Raw genomic sequence first — 17,930 nt, 5'->3', positions numbered from 1 at the left:
AAGGCGTGAAGAGCAGTGTCCGCAGAGAAACCCAGTGCTTCCTATTGGCCAGTCTGTTGCCCGGGCTGGCGTCGGCTTTCGTTTCGAATGACCGCAAGATACCGGCCCTTTCCTAAGCCAAAGTTGCAGCATGTTCAGTTTCTATTGCTACTTAAAGCGAAAATGACGAGGGAAGTCTGCCTTTTAAAGAGTAGTAGAGATATCGTCCCCGCACCGGTTAGCAGCCTCAGGGGCTGGACCATTCGCCAGGCCTTATAGTTCAGCATGCAGTCAGGATGGTGAAATCGAATAACATCGGTATAGAGATTTCATCCACTTGACAGACTTCCTTTCTACCGACTGTTTAGATCTCAGGATTATTCTAGTGTCGTCATGAGCACTCCCTACGTCTCAACTGTCTACTCACCCGCCCAGCGGTCTTGAAACCGCTCCCGTAAAACCTAACCGATGTTCAGCTGACGCCACACTGCAAATTGTACAGGTATTGACGTTTCACTAATGTTTCGCCAGTGTTATGCGGTGGGCCCCGACGCCACATGGATTCCGACGCAACCTAGTCCCACGTACTTGCACCCACGAAGGGGCCATAACTTTCGGGGCATAGGAAGAAATATATGGACAGTAACGTCAAAAAATCCACATGAGACACTTTCAACCGAGCAGGAATGCGCGAGCTTACTCAGAGAGGCATCTCCTGATCCCCAATACCCATACTTCTCGAGCTGGGGATGTCGCTCGCTCCGCCATTCCCACTTCCAAGACGGCAATATCGAGGTTAGCCGCCATCGTTGTCAATAAATTTGACGACGTTAACAAGGCCTGCTACTGACAGACCCGCCTAAAACGCCAGCGTTCCAACTCATGTCTAATGAGCTGAATTGATGTCTACGCAAAATCCGCATCACCAACGAGCTCTGCCAACCAATATGCTCAGAATAAACAAAGCATGCAGCTGGTTTGGTCGGAGGGTTCCTGCAAGCACCATCGCTCATCCGCCAACGTCCTTTTCCGTGGCTGTTTGTCACGGCGTAGGCGTTCAAAGTGCTAATTCAAGTATTTCGTCGATTATGAACCTCTTGAATCCAGCAAGTGCAACAACATTATTGCCACGAAGTATTAAGATAGATAGGACAGTGCTACTATGCCGTGTAATCAGTGGCTGTGATGTTCACACTGGGGAGGCTGTGGAACGCTTTCGTCCACCCCACGTCGTCGATCTCATGACCACCCGATCATTGCGCATCTGATCGCCAGGGACCTCCATAAACATACACGCTTCTGAAGGTCGGCTCGCCTTCAGTTGCAAATGATCAACTTTCTCTTGACCAATGAAACTCTTAGAGGCATCCGTGTCCAAGGACGCCCCGCATTGGCTCCCAGCCACATCTACACTTAGAAATGTGGTAGTGCCCACACCGCACCATACTGCACACCTATCAGACTCTGCGGCCTCACCAGCCTCTCGCCACCATGGCGTCATTGCAAGCTGGTCAATCGGGTTACGGGGCTCTCCCGCCACTTCTCAGAACTCCTCGCCTGCTTGCAGCATACCCTCGACTTCGTCCCTAATGGACTCTGCATCAGGCTGCACGCCAATCCTCTATGGGGCCTCCTCATAGTCAGCAACCCCTTCTTCGCGGATCTTCTCTCACGCTTCAGCGTCTTTCCCCACCTCGGGGAAACTGGAATGGCACGAAGTTCTGGCGCCACTCCGCGCAGAACCCCTGTATACTCATATGCATAACTTACGTCGGGTCTCTCCACCCGCGTAGCCTCTACTAACGGATTCCCCGCCGTTGCCGTTTCCACTCTCCACTTCTCTAGATCGCCGGCTGGCCCACGCCGCCTCTGCTGTGGTCTGTTCAGCCGGTGGTTGGGAGATAGCATCCGTGTGATAAACTTATACCGTGGCGCTTCGGTTGTGCTGCAGCTGAGTGTTATTGTAGGTTCCACTATAGCGAAGAGGTTACTGGGTTGGAACAGCCACCAAATGTAGTGCGTAGCCATCCTAAGCTCTGCCTACTTATCGTCTCATAGCGTCTGGCTTCCTAACTGCATCCTCTAACTACCCAAATTCCCAGAGGTCAATACTTAAAATTCCAGATCAAGTTCGAGTGTCTACTATCAATAAGGGAAGTTCCCAGAATAACAGAACTGTGTTCTGAATTGACCCCGGTCATGGCTGGGTGTCAGCGCCCAACATATAGGATGACGGGGGGATATCAACCTTGACGACACAGTCAGGAGCCTGACCTATAACTGCTTTCCGCCAAAGTCGTATTTACAGACATAATACTAGTAATAATTCTATTTCTTTCCAATTAGATATCTAAAAGAGCCTACCTGGTACCCAAGTAGTAACTACGTAGTACGCAACACTGCCGATAGGGCCGCAGGCGGGGTTAATTCTGATAACCTATGGCTCCACCTACGGTACTCGATTCTTATAACATTTAGCGGTATTAATTCCCTTTCTTAGCTGCTAGTGTCATAATCCTTCTCTTAATGGTCACTGAGCTACTAGAGATCACACCAGAGCCACATTGTTGTGCCTGTGCACTACACTGAAGGGGACATGGGGCAGCGGCCGCTACTTGGCTTCCCTAGCAGAGCGAACTTGAGGAAACTTCAACAGTGCGAATTATTTACTATTTTGTGTTATGCTTGGCCATCTGTTTAATTCGCTGATGGCTACAGAGCCCAACGAGTTCAGCGGAGCAATTATGCGACGCCATGTCATCGTTTGAAGTTTCCTAGGTCCAGGCACACAGGCGGCTGTTTTAAGTTCGCATGAGCCACTCTACATCTATTCATATGTGCTCCGACAGGAGTGTGGTAGGTGTAAGGCTGCCTCGGAACTGACAGGTTCCCGTTTTTTCCAGCAACGCTGGCGTGACACATGCACTATCATTACACCTCTGACCCCCGTCATAAGGGTCGTATTAATTTTTGCTCAACCTGAAGAATCAACTGTACCACCCATAGAGGAAATCAGAAGCCTGGAATAACACAGCGGCGGGGCCTCGGTGCCGTCCTGTGGCATCCATCTGGTTAGCGGGGACGGCGGTGAAGGACGTTAAGAAGACAAAAAGAAACGGTATGCTGCAGGAAATATCAGTCAGGCGGGTGCGCGTGTTCAAGTAGAAGAACCTCAGATGTCCCCCTGGTGGAGCCTGGCCGCCATCCTCACCCGGGCGGCGTGGGTCGGCGGCTTCCTGCTGTCGGCTGTTGTTGGTGAGCTTCGCATGGTGTCGCCATCGTTCCTCCAGCTGCAAAGACTGTCCGTCTGTATAGCAACATTCCTCGACCTCCTTATCGTCGCGGTGGGTAGGCGATGTCGGTATCCTTGCGAATGGTATATGCATTCAGGCGTGCTGTGGTTCTTCCAAGAGAAACTTGTCTTCTACCCTGCAGGTATTCAAACTGCAGTCCCATTGCACTACGCTTCAATTGGCATAAACATTGCTACTACCACCATCAAGATCTTTTCGGCAATACTCACTTTAGTGAGCTAGGTATTTCAAGTTTTGTTCGAGACGCCGTTTGTGCCTGTGTGCAGTTCCTAAAGGCTATGAGACGCCCGATAAGAACCCGAAGGGATTGCACCACCCCGGAGAACGAAGTGAGCTGGACTGATTCTTCCCGGTAGGCGAAATCTGGAGATTCCGCTTCAGTGTCTCCAGATCTGGTGTTATAGGTCTTATTTGTGGTTGTTGCAGATTTGCCGTTTGATGATGTCTACATCGGAACTAGTGATGGATTGACTCTGCATGGTTGGCTTTTACGTCAGCCAAATGCTCTAAAGGCACCTACCTTCCTCTACTTTCACGGGAATGCTGGCAGTAGGCTAATCAATGCCTATATCGGTAACATGTGCCCCTCATGACTCACGGGCACCGCATCTTGTTGTGTTCTTATTCTACCGGTAGCAAAGATGCGTTGGCACCAGAAATGCTTTTTGTAGAATGGTTGGTGCCCCAATATCACAGAAATGATTTCTCCATATTGTGGAGGTCATAACCCGTTTCTTATCAGTGCATAAGTGCACGCATGACATATTTCGCGTATTCCGAATATTCGGCTTCTCTGGTAGTTCAATATGCGTGCAGACATCGGATTTCGGATACCAAACTTGGAACTAATGTTTCGCATGGTTGGAGTGAATATACTTATCGTCTCATATAGAGGGTGAGCGTGGACTAATTTATAATAAAGCAACTTTAGTTTGCATGCCAGTGGCCTTTAGCCGTTTCCATAGCAGCCGTGTGTCCGAGTGCTCTCTTGGGTTGCTTCTTTTTGTCTGCAGTTATGGATACAGTGAAGGCTCACCCACAGAAGAGGGTGTTTATACGGACGCGGAAGCTGCATTGGATTTCCTCCTGGAAAATGGGACTGTCAACAACAAAGATGTTTTCGTCTTTGGTCGTAGTATTGGGGGTGCAGTAGCAATAGAGCTCGCAATACGCAGAAGTGACGAGGTATGAAATTCTTGGCGTGTTGGTATGGTCGTAATGGTGTGCTTTGGCGCAGAGCGTTTGATCATATCGATATGATGGCCGTATCACCGGCTTCTCGAGGCATTGTGGGTACAGCAGTTCCGCGTGGGTGCAGAGTCACTTCCACTACACCAGTGACTGCGGATCTTGTTCTTTCTGCTGTCTGTGCGCGCACATCGCTCTTCTTCAGTTGAAGGGCATTGTGGTCGAGAACACGTTCACGTCGCTGCTGGAGATGCTCTATATTGTTTTCCCGTTCTTGAGCCCATTCAAGCTGCTGGTAAAGGCCGTGCAGGTCAGTTTAAATCACCTTTCCCCAATTGTAGTAGAGTATTAGTTATGTTCGCTTATGGCGTTGGTAATGAAGTTTTTGAGTGATATTTTACTTGGAGACGGATGGTGCCTGTGGATTATGGCGTAACTTCCGCTTGGGGGGATGTGTCAGGGGTTAAATTCGATGCTGGTGTTCTAGCCACAGGCTCTAAGCCATCAGCGCGGCTGCTGTGCACATACGTGCGGGAAACAAAGTGAGGTTGTGCTCATGAGTTTGTTGCAGCGGATGTACATGTCGAACGATGAGAAGGTTCGCACACTGAGTCTGCCAGTTTTATTCATTTCTGGTCGCCAGGACAAGCTGGTTCCTCCTTCGCACACGGACGTGCTATACAGCGTAAGGCCTCACATAATTCATTTTCACACATGATCAGGGCCAATTGTCGTCGGCCACCTCTTACCCATCCGCGTTTTGCTTCGCACTCTGCCCATGATGCAGCTTGTTTTTGCCCTGCATGTCAGCGGTAGGTCTGGTAGCTTTACAGCACACTTGAATTCTCCGTTTGAAGTGGGTGTTATGCGTTCCACAGACATGCGGTTCTCGCATAAAGATGCGAGAGGACGTTGAAAACGGAGGCCACAACGACACATGGGAAGTCGGGGGTCAAAGTTACTACAATAGGTTTCGCGAGTTTGTCCAAGTGGCGCTTGCTGAGTCGGCACCTTCTGATGTCGCCTGCCACTCCGGAAGCCATTCAATCATTAGTGATGCATCTACAAATGTGTCCTTGAGACAGTTACGGCCAACTCCCTCAGCAGCTGAAGAGGCTATGTGCAACTAGTGGTTGAGGAGCAGCAGCTCCGTCGCCGCCGTCACGTAATATATATTCCAGCGTTCTCCTGGGGGGAAACCGTTTGCCCGCCATTCGCATTACCATGCCGTCTACGGGTTCTTGTTTTATGATGCTCCTGCTGAAACCGTCGTGGCGCTCAGTATACGAGCCAGCAACCGTCACTCGAATGAAGACCATTTCCAAAAGACATCTGCAAGAGATAATGCCATTTGCATGTCGCAGCTCCCCCTGAGGCACAGCTGTGTGTCTTCGTAATGTGGCACGGAGTTATCTTCGAAGCTCACGGTGCTCATCATCCGGAGAACACTTCCCACTCGGATTTGCTGCAGCAGTTGACGGGTGCCTGTGATTGAAGAGTAGGCGGGTCTGTCAGTAGCAGGCCGATGCGCTTTTGATTGTAGCAATGCTCGCTGCTGGACCCTCGGGATGTGCTCAACATTTGACGGTGATGCTAGTGCATTACTCAAAAGGAGGCGTGGGTTTGCCTGCATAGGGATTGCGTTAAGGTAGCACCAGAGCACGTGTGGTGGGGTCTGCCGCAGGTGTGTTCATGCACCTCTATATGTGATCACGGTAGCCAGTGGATGCAAAGGCAGTGTCTAGAGATGAATTAGGGTGTGCATGGTTGCAGTGAATGCCGGGGCCTTGCCAGTAGTCCGTCCGTGCAGAAGGTGGTGCAACGGTGCAGAGCACGCGCCGGCACACCACCAGCCCTCTACTTGTGTGATGCCATGCCCAGGCAAGTTAAGTCCTGGGAATTTATGTTAGCTGACATTTGGTAACGCTCACCAAACGCGCTGCGACTCTACTGCGGCTCGCGCTTCACGAAACCAGGAACTGTCTGACCACGATGGCGCCTCCCCATAAGGGCGAAAGAATCAGCGACGTTTCCGAAATATATGTCGAACGCTCAGCCCTTTTCTCTCCTAAAATACGAAGAGTTGTTCTCCGCTGTTCATCCGTGAAGCCCAACAATCATCTTTAATCGACAAGATCTCCTAGGAGCCCGCATCGTTGCCACAGACGGTGTTTCCGCCAGTACTGATTGATCAAATATAACAGACACAGCAATGTAGTTGCAGTGGAAGGACGTTCAACCGTTATGTGAATGTTTCTTCGAGAATATGGTGCGAAACCCAGTTGTCGTTCCTTTTCCGGCCACAAATGTAAATTTGAGGCTGCAAAGGAGCGTTTCTCATGCTCCTCTAATGCCGCTAGAATCTGGGAAGCATCTCCAAGTTACAGTAAACCAGAAAAAATTCAAGCTGTGGTTGCTTTGCTCTAGACCCTACGGTCTCACTAAATTGGTTTGCTGCAGCTTGCGCTGCGGTCCATGAGCTTTCACCGGGTACGCCATCAGACCTGCCAAGCAAACTCGGCTTGGCGGCGACACTGCAAAGATGGGGCTACTACGGGACGCGTTCTAGTGATTTTTCCAGTACAGCACAGCTATAACTCCACAACACCCGCCTCTTACGTAGGCAGTGGAAGGAGCGCTAATGCACATTGTGGAACCTCAGAGCATTCCATGTAGGAACCAGTACTACATAGAGACTGGCGCATTCTCTACGCGGTTCCGATGGGGAATATGGCATTTGCATACATGCAGTGCCCACCAACGACATGTAGATTGGCATGACCAAAAATGCCTTACATATGCTGTTGTCTACCCCTACAGACAGCATGGAGAGCTCGTGCTGGTTAGCTGCTCACACTGTAGAAGAAACACAGCGAACGTCAAGTTTCTTCTGACACTCGTCTAAGTGCCGCTTTATATGCGATGATTAAACGACTCACAGTTTCACAGCATCTGACACCAGTATTGTTGCTCTTAAAAGCAATCCGCTTCGGCGGAAACAAGTTGCTTGCACTTCAGATCTACTGGCGTCCCTAAAGTGTGACGCGGTCGGAGCGCACATAACAATGAAACTTAGGGCCATCTTACATTTACACATTCGTTGAGGCAATGTTCCTTTTTCTATAGGTACTGGTGTGACTGTCGTTATAACTGTGTTTCATGCCTCCATAGAAGATACTCCACGCCAGCACTGAGTAGATATACATGTACAGGCTGAACGCTTCCATTCGCAGAAAGCAGAGTTGAGCTAAGCTAAGATTCCACCGACTGTAAAACAGTGCGAAATCAAAGTGGATGCATCGTAGAACCACTTCCATTTTGTAGTTTCTGTTTCATACGACGCAAAACCCGACAGTCGCATGACTGTTGGGGTTGCATGCAACTCGGTCCAGTTCTTGATATGCTTGCTTCATTCTTCAGCCTCTACAAGACGCAAATTGCTCGACGCGAGCAAATGCAATAGAGACTCCGTCCCCGCAGTGCTCAGCGGTTGCACTTCAAGGAAACGGCAGTGATGGACTGCTGCAAACCGCCGGCACTCTGCTGCCGCTTTAGCCCAAACGCACCCCTGCCCTCCCTGCGATGTAACACGCAACGCATTCTCAGATGTTGACACTGGCGGAGCTTGAACCCATTGCACGGATTCAGTAATGGATGCTGAGGTGCATTTCTGGGGTAAACAGTGTTATTAATAAACGCAGTGTAAGGAAATCCTGAGCGAGTAAGTCGCGCAAGCATAAAGCAACTCTGTATTCTTGCACTTACAGCTGCAACGAGGAACAGAGCAGGATTCTGGCCGGGCTGGAGATGGAGCTGAGCTGATTGCAGTAGTCTCTTCAGCTGCTGCAATTGCTCAGACAGGCGCGCACTCTCTGCATCGAGAACAAGGACTATGGTGTGGCTTTGTGAGCACAGGTCAGCTCGAAGCTCCGAGAAAGCTTCGGCGGCGCTGAGTGCCCACAGTGTCAAGCGTGTTTCTGAACCACTGAAGCGCATAGGAAGCATGCTGTAAGAACGACAGGCTCTTCATTCAGTTCTTGTGCAGAAATAATGAGTGTTTGAGCTCATGGGTCAAATTGTTTTGGGCGTATAGCCTTACTTGTGCTGAAGACGACGCAGTCCCCAGTCTACACCAATAGGGTCTCGTAAGGCAGTAGTAGGGGGAACTGTTCCCCGTAGAAGTGTGCAAAATAGGGACATTGTGGCCTTTGGACTGGCTCCTAACAATGATATCTTGAGATGCAGGCACTGCGCACTAGCAGGTAGGATGGTGCTAGTCTTTCGTTCGATAATGCAATCATCTGTCAAGATGCGCGGAGTTGACTCGTAGGAGTTACCCATTGTGCTGTGACGCAGTTGGTAATGCTGTCAGTCGGTCTACGGGCAAGTCAGTACAGCGCCGCATCGAAACCAAGAGGTCAGCGTGGAAATTCGGCGAGTTCTAGATAAGCTACAGAAAATGCTAGCATTATAGATATGGCGACAAGCCCCGGGGCTTCTGCTGCAGTGAGTGCCAGCACCTCGGGAAGTTGTTAAAAAATGTACACAGGGTTTTGATGAGTTACTGTAAAATCTAGCCGCAGAGCTTATTCTCGTTGGAAAGATTGACAGTGTGTACGGCTGGTGTGTGCATCCCCTGCGCAGATGCACGCACTGTGGCACAGAGAAGGAAAGTAAGATCTCTATTTCCAGGACGAACTGATCTCTTTACTAACCTATCATGAGTTAAAATTATACTGTTTTTGTGAAAATGCCTTTATTATCATTTTGTCAAGGCACAGGGTCCAGAGGGGAAAGCGGCCTTCCGACCACCTGAAAAGTACCAATGATACGGCTTCAATTTCGTTCAGGTTCAGCGCAGTAGAGCTTATTTTGAGTACTGGAATTTGGTAGAAATTCATTGACTGGACGGTCTTGTGGTTGTAGCAGATGGCTAACCGTCGGTGGAGACCGCCGATGGCCGCTGGGCTGGCTGCCAGGTCACCTCGAGCGGCGCCATGTACTGTAAAGCGTAACTCGCCACGAAACGAAGTCAATGCCTACTCAAAAGAATGTAAAGGTATTTGCATAATATTTCTGAAAGGATATGCACGATAACTGTTCGGATGTGTAGAGAATACACATAAGCACACGCGGCGGCAGAGACAGCCGATAGGCAGGCAGCAGTTTCATCGAGGTCCGGGCCCCACGCGCTGCTAGTTGCAGTCGTCAGTTGCAACGTAAGGAGATAAGATCGACATTTGTACTTTTGGTGTTGGTGACGGTTTTGTTGCATTTTGTGATTAAAAAATGAATAGGTCAATGCGTCTAGAAGAACCCCAACGGTTCGGCAACCGCGCCGCCCGGCTTGGCCTGTTAGCGGCCTTTCGGCTTGTCCTTCTGTTGTTCGCCTTTTTTGCCCCTGTTCGCCCTTCCTTTTCGGCACCAGCTTTGGGAGAGATGACAGAATTGAGGAGCAGGTTGGGGGCTCCGCGTAAGACAATCAGAATCTTCCACACAATTTCTCGCGATATGGTGTCAACTTGGCCTCACCAGCAGAACTCCCACCTAACGTCCAACGGATGTGTGTGTTTTCACGTTGGTTGCTGTCTGTCAGTGATTTCAAGGCTGAACGAGGCCATGACTCTACTCTGGCCAAAGCTTGTACGACAAGGAGAGGTGGTAGAGATTTCCGATTCCAGAGCAGAGGAGCTAGTAGACGAGGTCCTCAATAGGCTGCGCACCGCTGGAAGAACAATACCCACCAGTTTGCGTGGAATGCTTTTATGGAACTTGACATGTGAGTCAATTCAAGCTTTTATGCTGTACAGCGTGTGGGCAACAGACGTAAGAGAAACGGTAGGTCCGAATCGGTAGAGCTGTTTGCAGGGCCATTGGCTCATCATTTGCAATGTTTCCGAAATTGTGCATCTACAGCATGCTTTTCTGTCGATGGAGGCGGACTTCGAGGCATCAACGGCATGTTCTCCGCAACAAGCAAAGTTCTCTGTCCCAATGGCAACACATTTTCCTGCATACTGACAGCTCTTGGAATTCCCACTTCGGTTGAAGAACAAAATGAAGCACAGGCGCTTGAGGCGTCAGTTTTAGGTGAGTTCGGATACCTCCAAGGCTAGTTTGAGCTCTCTGTCCTCAGCTGGTATAAACCTGGGAGGAATGCTGCAGCTATTAGTCGTAGTCATCACAGTACACCTGCTTTCTCGCGTCAAAAACTTATGCATGTGCACTCAAAGCTCCTCTCCTGTCATGAATTTAACCCAGCTGAGGCGTTTAAGCATATTGGACATGAGGCCGCTGCAAATGCGGCCTCATCAAAGGGCACTGGCGTGGGGCTAGAACAAGTGCGAGAGCTTGCATCGGAAGAAACAAGAATTTCAGTAACCGACCAAGAAACCCAAGCCCTTTTTACTCAAGGGATCCGCTCTCAATTAGAGCTCCAGAAGGGCTTCCAGCAGTTTCAGTGGCTGCGCTTCGACCGGTTCCACAAAGTTTCATCAGCTTTCCGCCTTGCACAGAGTACGCTAAACTTTTGCTTAGATTAAACTGTTCCCCTGTACGTGCTGCCAATCGCTCGAGGTCGGCGCAAGTTTTCTCAGTGGCGTACTTAGGCCATCCATTTGGGGAAATCCACTGAATACTTTTGCATACGCTTTTCAGGGTTATTTTACCAACCTGAGGTAGCCGAAAGCTCTTCAGAACGCACAGTGGAGAGCGCTGTGGAAGGATCTATCGGGGATATATTGGAACTTGTTGCATGCGTGGCTAGAGATGCTTGCCTTGGAATTAACGAACCGGGATTCCAGAGAACAGTGGAGAAATGTAGTGGATTGGTTGGCACGCCCAAGGTTTGGTCGCCGTTGGATATGTTTTTCCACAGCTCCACTACGAAGAAGCAAGGAAGCCTTGCAGCTCAAGTCTTTGCAAGTCCGTCAATATTCCCTTTTGTTTCACTCCGCGAGTTATCTGTTTCTTATCGCAATGAATTCAATTCTTTATGATTGGTATTTTGCGATTTTTCCAGCATCTCTTCTAGTTTTACAGTCAGTCAAAGGAAGAAGAATCAGCGGCTCCGCGAGGTCTGACACCGAAGGCCTGCTTGAACAGAGTGTCGCTCTTTCTCCTCTTCAGCAGGCCGTAGAGACTTCAGTTGCAGAGTGTTCGTCAGAAGTGATGACCACGCTAGAAAGCCATTTGCAAGCTTTGGGAGGACTCGAAACAATAAGCGCCAGTGAGTTGTTGCGCTGGACCATCTCCAATCATACACACTCTTTGGTAGTTGACCGTTGCGTTCGTCAACCACGGGAATTGTATTCAGCCTGCTCCTGCATAGTAGCAACAGAGAATGCTTCGTTAACTAAATATCTTTTTCGCCTCAGATCCATTGTTGTACGCCTCCATCATTTTGGAAAACGCTCCTTTACTTTTCTCGCTAAATGGTGTTCCTTCACCTAAAGTCCTGTCACTGGAATACGAGATGCTGCGTGAATCTGGAACCAAGTGTACGGTGATGACACTATCCACAACTGTTGCAAACCATTAGCCACGGGGGTCTTCCGATTCCAGCAAATCCACGACGACGTTCCCACATTGGTGCTCTGCCCTTGTAAATAACGAGGAGAACATCGATACCGTGCGCGGCTCGGTGTGTTTATGTTGCAGTCGGCATAGCAGTTGTACGCTGGGCTTCACGGATGATCAGTACAGCATGCGGGAAGGAGAGGAGATGCCAGCGCCCTAGCAATTCATACATTAGCTGCGTCTCCAAAAGTCTTGAAAATGTCACTTGGCCTGCCCTTCGACTATTGCTGGAGCAGCATGTGTATGCACTAGCTTATTTTGTGGGGGCACCTGACATATTGCCCGAAGGACCACAGTTTTCAGACGCCCTACGAGACTTTACTTCAGCAGCTTCAAATATTTCTGAAACGCTTCGAGCAGCTTCTATTCTCGCTCGCGGGGCCCTTGATCTCCGTCTTTCAAGGGAATCTGGTTCCATTCGATTGTTCGATGCTTTGGTAGAATTTTCGAATCAAATGGAGGACAACCTGCTGCACGTTGGAATGTCCTTCCTTGAGGATGGAGAATTCTACCTGTATGGCCCTGCAATTCGTGAACGGATAGCATCTACAACGGAAGAGACATGTAAGTGTTCTATAACAGCGTGTGAACTTTGGGACAAAGCAGTTGTCTTCCAGTAAATCGAACGTTTTACAGGAGAGTGCACCGTAGATATTCTTAAGGAACTATTTTCTGTGGCTCATTCGCTTTCCAGGCTCCCAAGCTCCACCTGCCGGAGACAGCAGTACCTTTAAATCATTTGTCATCATGGAGAGACTTGGAGGACATCTAGAGCAAATAAGCGGGAATGAAACCCTGCGACGAGTGTACATGGGCACCGCCGAGAAAACTGGGCTCTCCGCAAGGGCAGTTGAATCAAGTTAGTTTCTGAAAAAGCTCATCACACAGCACTCTGACTTAACTGCCTCCTAGCAATGATGAATGCGTGCATGTTGTCCCTCCGGATTTAAGCGCCCGAGGCATATGCTTCTTGTGTCTGGCTCAGCTTTCGTGAGACAGCAAGCACGCCAGCTTTTTGTTACTATACAGTCGCATCTAGAGACTCCGTCAGCAGAGATGCGGAAACGGTTCAGCACGACAGAAGGGGTGCAAGCTTATATCACTGAATACCTAGCCAGTAAAGTAGGACCAGGAGAACAAGAAGGCGAAGAATCCGGGTTTGGGCCGTCGAAGTACTCCGGTGAAACTATCGCCTTGGCAAATGCAGTGCTCAAGGAATTACATAGTAAGCAAGAAGTGCTAAATAAAAGACTGTAAACATGGGGGACTTCAGAGAACCTCTGTGCTGTCTAAGATTCTGATGCTATTGAAAAGTGCTCATACATATCTCCTTTACTCTGCGGTGTGCTGAAGGAATCTTCGCCAAGCTCATAGTTGCTAGTGACGCTTTTAAGCAGGCACAGCGAACAGCGGGAATGAGGGTGAGGACATGGGTCATGGGAGAGTTTTCTGACTTTCGTAGGGAGATAAATGCGTCATACTTCATAGAGGCTGCCCACGGTGAGTTATACATTCCAGTCATAGTCACTCAACACAGTGAGCCCCTTAACATGCAAGTCCTCACAAAATGTACTCCCCACAGCACTCCCGTCTGAACGATGTGCAGCATGGACCTTCTCCTTTTGGTTCGTGAAATGGATGTTCAGGATGCCTGCAGCAGTGCACGGGACCCCTCCTTGCTGACAAGAGGTTGCAAACCCAGTGCACAGGTTCACAAGGAAGCCCACAACCACTGGGAAAATGTGCTGACCCTGCGGAACAGTTTCAAAGGATAGTAAACAAAGAGATGTGGGAAGGATTTTTGGCAGACTGGCTTGCACAGGGTAAGGCCCCTGCGGCCTGTGCAGAGCTTGTCGAACTCCAGGAAGAAGATTCTCAAGCGTGGCAACGTCAGGTTTATCTCATGGCCTCCCATCTCGACACGAGTGAGAAAGACAACGTTTAGCCGGTTTGTTGGGAATTTTGTAGAGCCACTAGTGCATAACTGCCACGGTGGAAAATATCCCTCTTGCTCCCGTAGTGGAATGTAGAACGACACAGACTTTTTCCGCATTGTCCTTCTTGGGGACCGCACACTCGACGAGATAACCTACGAGCTTGTCTGATGCAGTTGGCTGTGGAAAAGATCACCGAGGACTTGACTCCTTCGGACGCTACTCCATCAAGTTGGAGATGATACAGCAGTTGTACGACATGTTTGCTAGTGCTACAAAAACACCCACGCTAGAAACGTTTATCGCCTGGTTGGTAAAGCTTCGGGAGCCTTTGCCGAAGAACCTTCAGACGCCTACAGCCGTAGCGCTTCAATACGCTAGCGGCCATCCGCAGACTCAAGTGCGAGTGAGTAAAGCATTTAACATCGCAGTGAAACGGGATCCATCTTATTCGCAGTGCAGGGCGGAAGATACAAAGATCATTTCCGAACTCATTCCTTCTTTGGGAAGCGTCTTCCATACTTTGGAAGCCTTCGACAGCTTCATTAAGGAACGGCGCGCCCAGGAGGAAAGTGTCACTAGACAAGTGACTGCACCCCTCGGTGAGTTCAAGGGAGACCGGACCTGTCGAATTAGCTGGACAAATATTGCCAACTAGGGTTCCTCATTTCAGCAACACCCATTCAAGCATGACCTAGAGTGAGCAACTCCGGTTGAACCCCTTATCACACGTATTGTTTCTGCAGCTGCCAAGGCCAGGCCCATTCTCAGCCAGATGATGATAACGTACACAACAACAGCAACGTCATACCCAGAAGCAGTAATACGCTATCCGGCGTTTTTTCCTGCGGCTACTGTTGATTCGCTCTCCAAGCTGGGGATGAAAGCAATGCGGGTCTTCGCCTACATGCAAGACGTTCTTGGAAACATGTCGATCGCTCGGTTGTCCAGCCCACAAAACGTCGAGCACTTCTTTAATTCAGCTAGTATCACAGAAACCTGGACTAAGGATTCATTAGAGATATGCGACAGCACATGCTCTCTACGGTCTGAGGGGGAAAATGGCGTCTCTATTACTATAGGTGGTGGGTCACTCCTGATTCCACCCCCTTGAACTTGCAGGCGCAGTAGATGGAAGACTATTTGCTTAAAACTGGGATGCCTGGTTTTCCTACACTTGCCTCTGGACAGGCAGTGCTTGTTAATTCTGGTTGCTCATCTTGATTGTGTTTGCCCTGCGTGCAGCAGAAATCGCTGTCAAGCCATACACCTTTCCGGCAACTGCAGAGGAGACATTGGCAGCTGGAGTGTTTGGCTGGTTACTTCCAACGTTTCCAACGCTTCCATGCAAACGGCCTAACAGGAAAGTGGTTCCTGTGATCCTGCCGGTGCCCCCTCCCACTGTACCTCCCCTTCCGACTCCTTCAAAGGAAGCTGAACCTGAGAAGGAACCTGAGGAAGAGCCGTCTCCTCCTCCGCCACCACCACCACCAACAGCTACAGAAACGACTACCGTGCCCCCACCAGAACAAAGGCCTGAGCCGTCTGAAGTCACAGAGGAAACGATCATACCAACACCACCTAGGCGTGTATCCACTAAGAAAGTTCACAAGAAAATCGACGTAGTCAAAACTGAAAACGCGGATGCTGTAGACCCGGAGGAAATGATCACCCTCATTCCACCTAAGCCAGAAGGGGGACAAAAAGTGGAGAAGACAGAAGACGGTAAATCGTCGTTGAGGCAAATGAACCTTCCCCAGCTGGTGGGAGGATCTAGTCTGTTTAGCTTTGGCCTTACCTCTCAAAGTGTAAAATATTAAAATGACCTAGAGGGGAAAAGTAGGTTTTTGTGTGTTTTGTGGATTGTTTGCTCCTACAGCCTGTATGCTAGTTGTGCGCCTCTACGAGCAGTATATCGAAGGCTCCTCAATCAAAGAAGTTGATTCCCTTCTTGAACGTGCAATGGAAGTTCCGCTGTTTAAGTCCACTAGACGAGAGCTTGGAATCAAGGAATCTGACAATTCATTGCAGAAGTTCCGTCTAGCCTTATGCGTTATGTGCGGTGAGACTTGTTTGCACAAAGCCTGGGGTGGTGGTCACCGCACTGTTGTTTTTTGTCTCGAAAGTGGTCAATTGCGTTCATTGGTATTCCTTCACGGTGGGTGCGCTTACAGCTAAACACATACCCTTATTGCAGCTGGCAACGGGAGAGGCGAGGGAGCAACTCAGAACTTCCATTGAAAGGAGCAAGGAAGCATGCGGCCAGGTGTACGCAAAAACTGATTGGGGTAAGCAGGTTCCCTTGCAGATAGGATAGGACGAGATGACCAAAGGGCATTAAGGACTACGCCTGTCTAGAAGAGGGAGGAACAGGAATATGATAGCTATTTTGTGTTGTGCTGTTCTCCTTTTCCAGCCAAGGAAATTGAAGGCGGCGCACCTCTGGCTTCTCCAACACGTGAGTGCACTTGACAGGATCTGATTTTCTCGGATTTCGAGAATATAAATATTGATCTCCATACTGAAACAAATGTGGTTGGTCGGCGCTTTCTGTGATATATGCATGCAGCGAATTCACCTGTTACAACGAGCGTACAACTGAACTTGCAAATATCCGCCCTATCCCATCGACTACTCGGTGGAGTACAACCGCTGCTGCAAAGTGCTGAAAAGGAGGCCAAAGCCATAGAGGTTTGCGCCTCAGCAGAAGTACTAGGAAGGTCTTTACAGGATGCCAAGGGTTTGATTCTTCGCAAGAATCCAGAGGCCAGCTCCCCATTGCTGTTAGCTCTGGGTGGAATGTCCAGGACCGCATCAAGAAGGCTGCGTAGGCCAAAACGTGCCACCCTAGCCCTAACCTGTTGCCTCCGAGTCGTCACAGTAGGGTAGAGCGAAAAGCACAGTACCTCCCCAATCGTCCATTTGTGCAGCAGGCCGGTTCATTGGATACTCTATTAACTGCCCTTTTGTGCTGCATGCAGGTTTCCACAAGTTGTGCTCCCAAATCAGTAAGATCTTGCAGATATTTATGTTAAAGAGTAGTTTTAGCTTGTCATGCGACACCAGCTTACTGCTCGTATTAGTATTTAGACATCGCCGGGCTTCTTCGGATTGACGTAGCTTTTTGCGTAAAGGAACTTGGGTAGATTTTCGTGTTCTGCTCTGCTGCGCTTTTGGCTCTGCAGCAGCACAGCTTGCAGCGATCTTTGGCTCACCCGCTCGTGTTGGGAGAAAGCGAGTGCCTCCCAGCACTATGGCTGGTGGATTGAGAAACTGGGTATCTCAGGATGTAGGGTTGAAGGCTTGGGCAACTGAAGCGCACAAACAGCTAAAATCTGATAAGTATGTAGCGGCTTTGTGCTCTGCCCTTCGCTATGCTGAGTTCGTGCGTCAAATATCAATGCCGGGAATGACATTTGACCGGGTGCTGTCTCACTGGAATCTTTCCCTCCCTTCAAATGGCCTGATGCTAGTGAACGCGTTGCGATCTGCATCTAATCCGCGGCAGACATTAACGCAGGAACTTTGCGTGCTGACCCCTCCAGGTCAGTGTCTGGCGAATTCGCTGTGCAGCAAGGCAAACGAAACTTTCCACAATGCTGAACTTCTCACAAAACCTTCACACTTGCTGCAAGGTTGTCCTGAAACAAGCGGAAGCGGAGCTGCTCTGAAATGATAGAAGCCTGAACAGATCACGTGACAGTCTACAGCCTCCTGCACCTGCAGAGAACATGGATGCCATTAGTTTTACCCACTTTGTGTTGCAGGGCATGAAGTGCAACAATTGCCGAGGAGGTTCGATCAGGCCCAGTGGGCGGCGATGATGTTGCAAACGGGAGAGGAAGCCGAAGCTTCAGCATCTGGTAAGTAATGTAGACACTCAGGACTGGATTACAAGGTATCCATAAGTAAACGTATATATATATATATATTATAT

At 49.5% G+C, this 17,930-nt stretch overlaps 3 protein-coding genes across 3 annotated transcripts; 2 read left to right on the top strand and 1 right to left on the bottom strand.

Annotated features, from left to right (window-relative positions):
- Positions 1–3,155: 3,155 nt before the first annotated feature.
- On the top strand, positions 3,156–5,611 carry EMWEY_00028290 (phospholipase/carboxylesterase domain containing protein, putative; the record flags this gene model as incomplete). Its single annotated transcript, XM_013481370.1, has 8 exons — positions 3,156–3,327; positions 3,560–3,622; positions 3,720–3,842; positions 4,110–4,188; positions 4,307–4,478; positions 4,687–4,791; positions 5,053–5,166; positions 5,360–5,611. The coding sequence occupies 8 exons, from the start codon at positions 3,156–3,158 to the stop codon at positions 5,609–5,611; spliced, it is 1,080 nt and encodes a 359-aa protein (XP_013336824.1).
- A 2,279-nt stretch (positions 5,612–7,890) lies between these two features.
- On the bottom strand, positions 7,891–8,681 carry EMWEY_00028280 (hypothetical protein, conserved; the record flags this gene model as incomplete). The annotated part of the gene is made up of 3 exons (XM_013481369.1): positions 7,891–8,058; positions 8,247–8,466; positions 8,581–8,681. The coding sequence occupies 3 exons, from the start codon at positions 8,679–8,681 to the stop codon at positions 7,891–7,893; spliced, it is 489 nt and encodes a 162-aa protein (XP_013336823.1).
- A 3,576-nt stretch (positions 8,682–12,257) lies between these two features.
- EMWEY_00028270 (hypothetical protein, conserved) lies at positions 12,258–17,856 on the top strand (the record flags this gene model as incomplete). Its single annotated transcript, XM_013481368.1, has 13 exons — positions 12,258–12,294; positions 12,501–12,623; positions 13,045–13,284; positions 13,413–13,559; positions 13,706–13,984; positions 14,170–14,595; positions 14,740–15,078; positions 15,239–15,718; positions 15,873–16,055; positions 16,168–16,281; positions 16,563–16,733; positions 17,179–17,538; positions 17,761–17,856. Coding segments are annotated over 13 exons (2,995 nt in total), but the record flags the coding sequence as incomplete, so codon positions are not given.
- Between the last annotated feature and the right edge of the window lie 74 nt (positions 17,857–17,930).

This window comes from Eimeria maxima, genomic scaffold (assembly GCF_000499605.1).
Source record: "Eimeria maxima Weybridge genomic scaffold, Emw_scaff322, whole genome shotgun sequence".
Taxonomy (NCBI): Eukaryota; Apicomplexa; class Conoidasida; order Eucoccidiorida; family Eimeriidae; genus Eimeria; species Eimeria maxima.
This window is presented reverse-complemented; position numbering and strand designations above follow the sequence as displayed.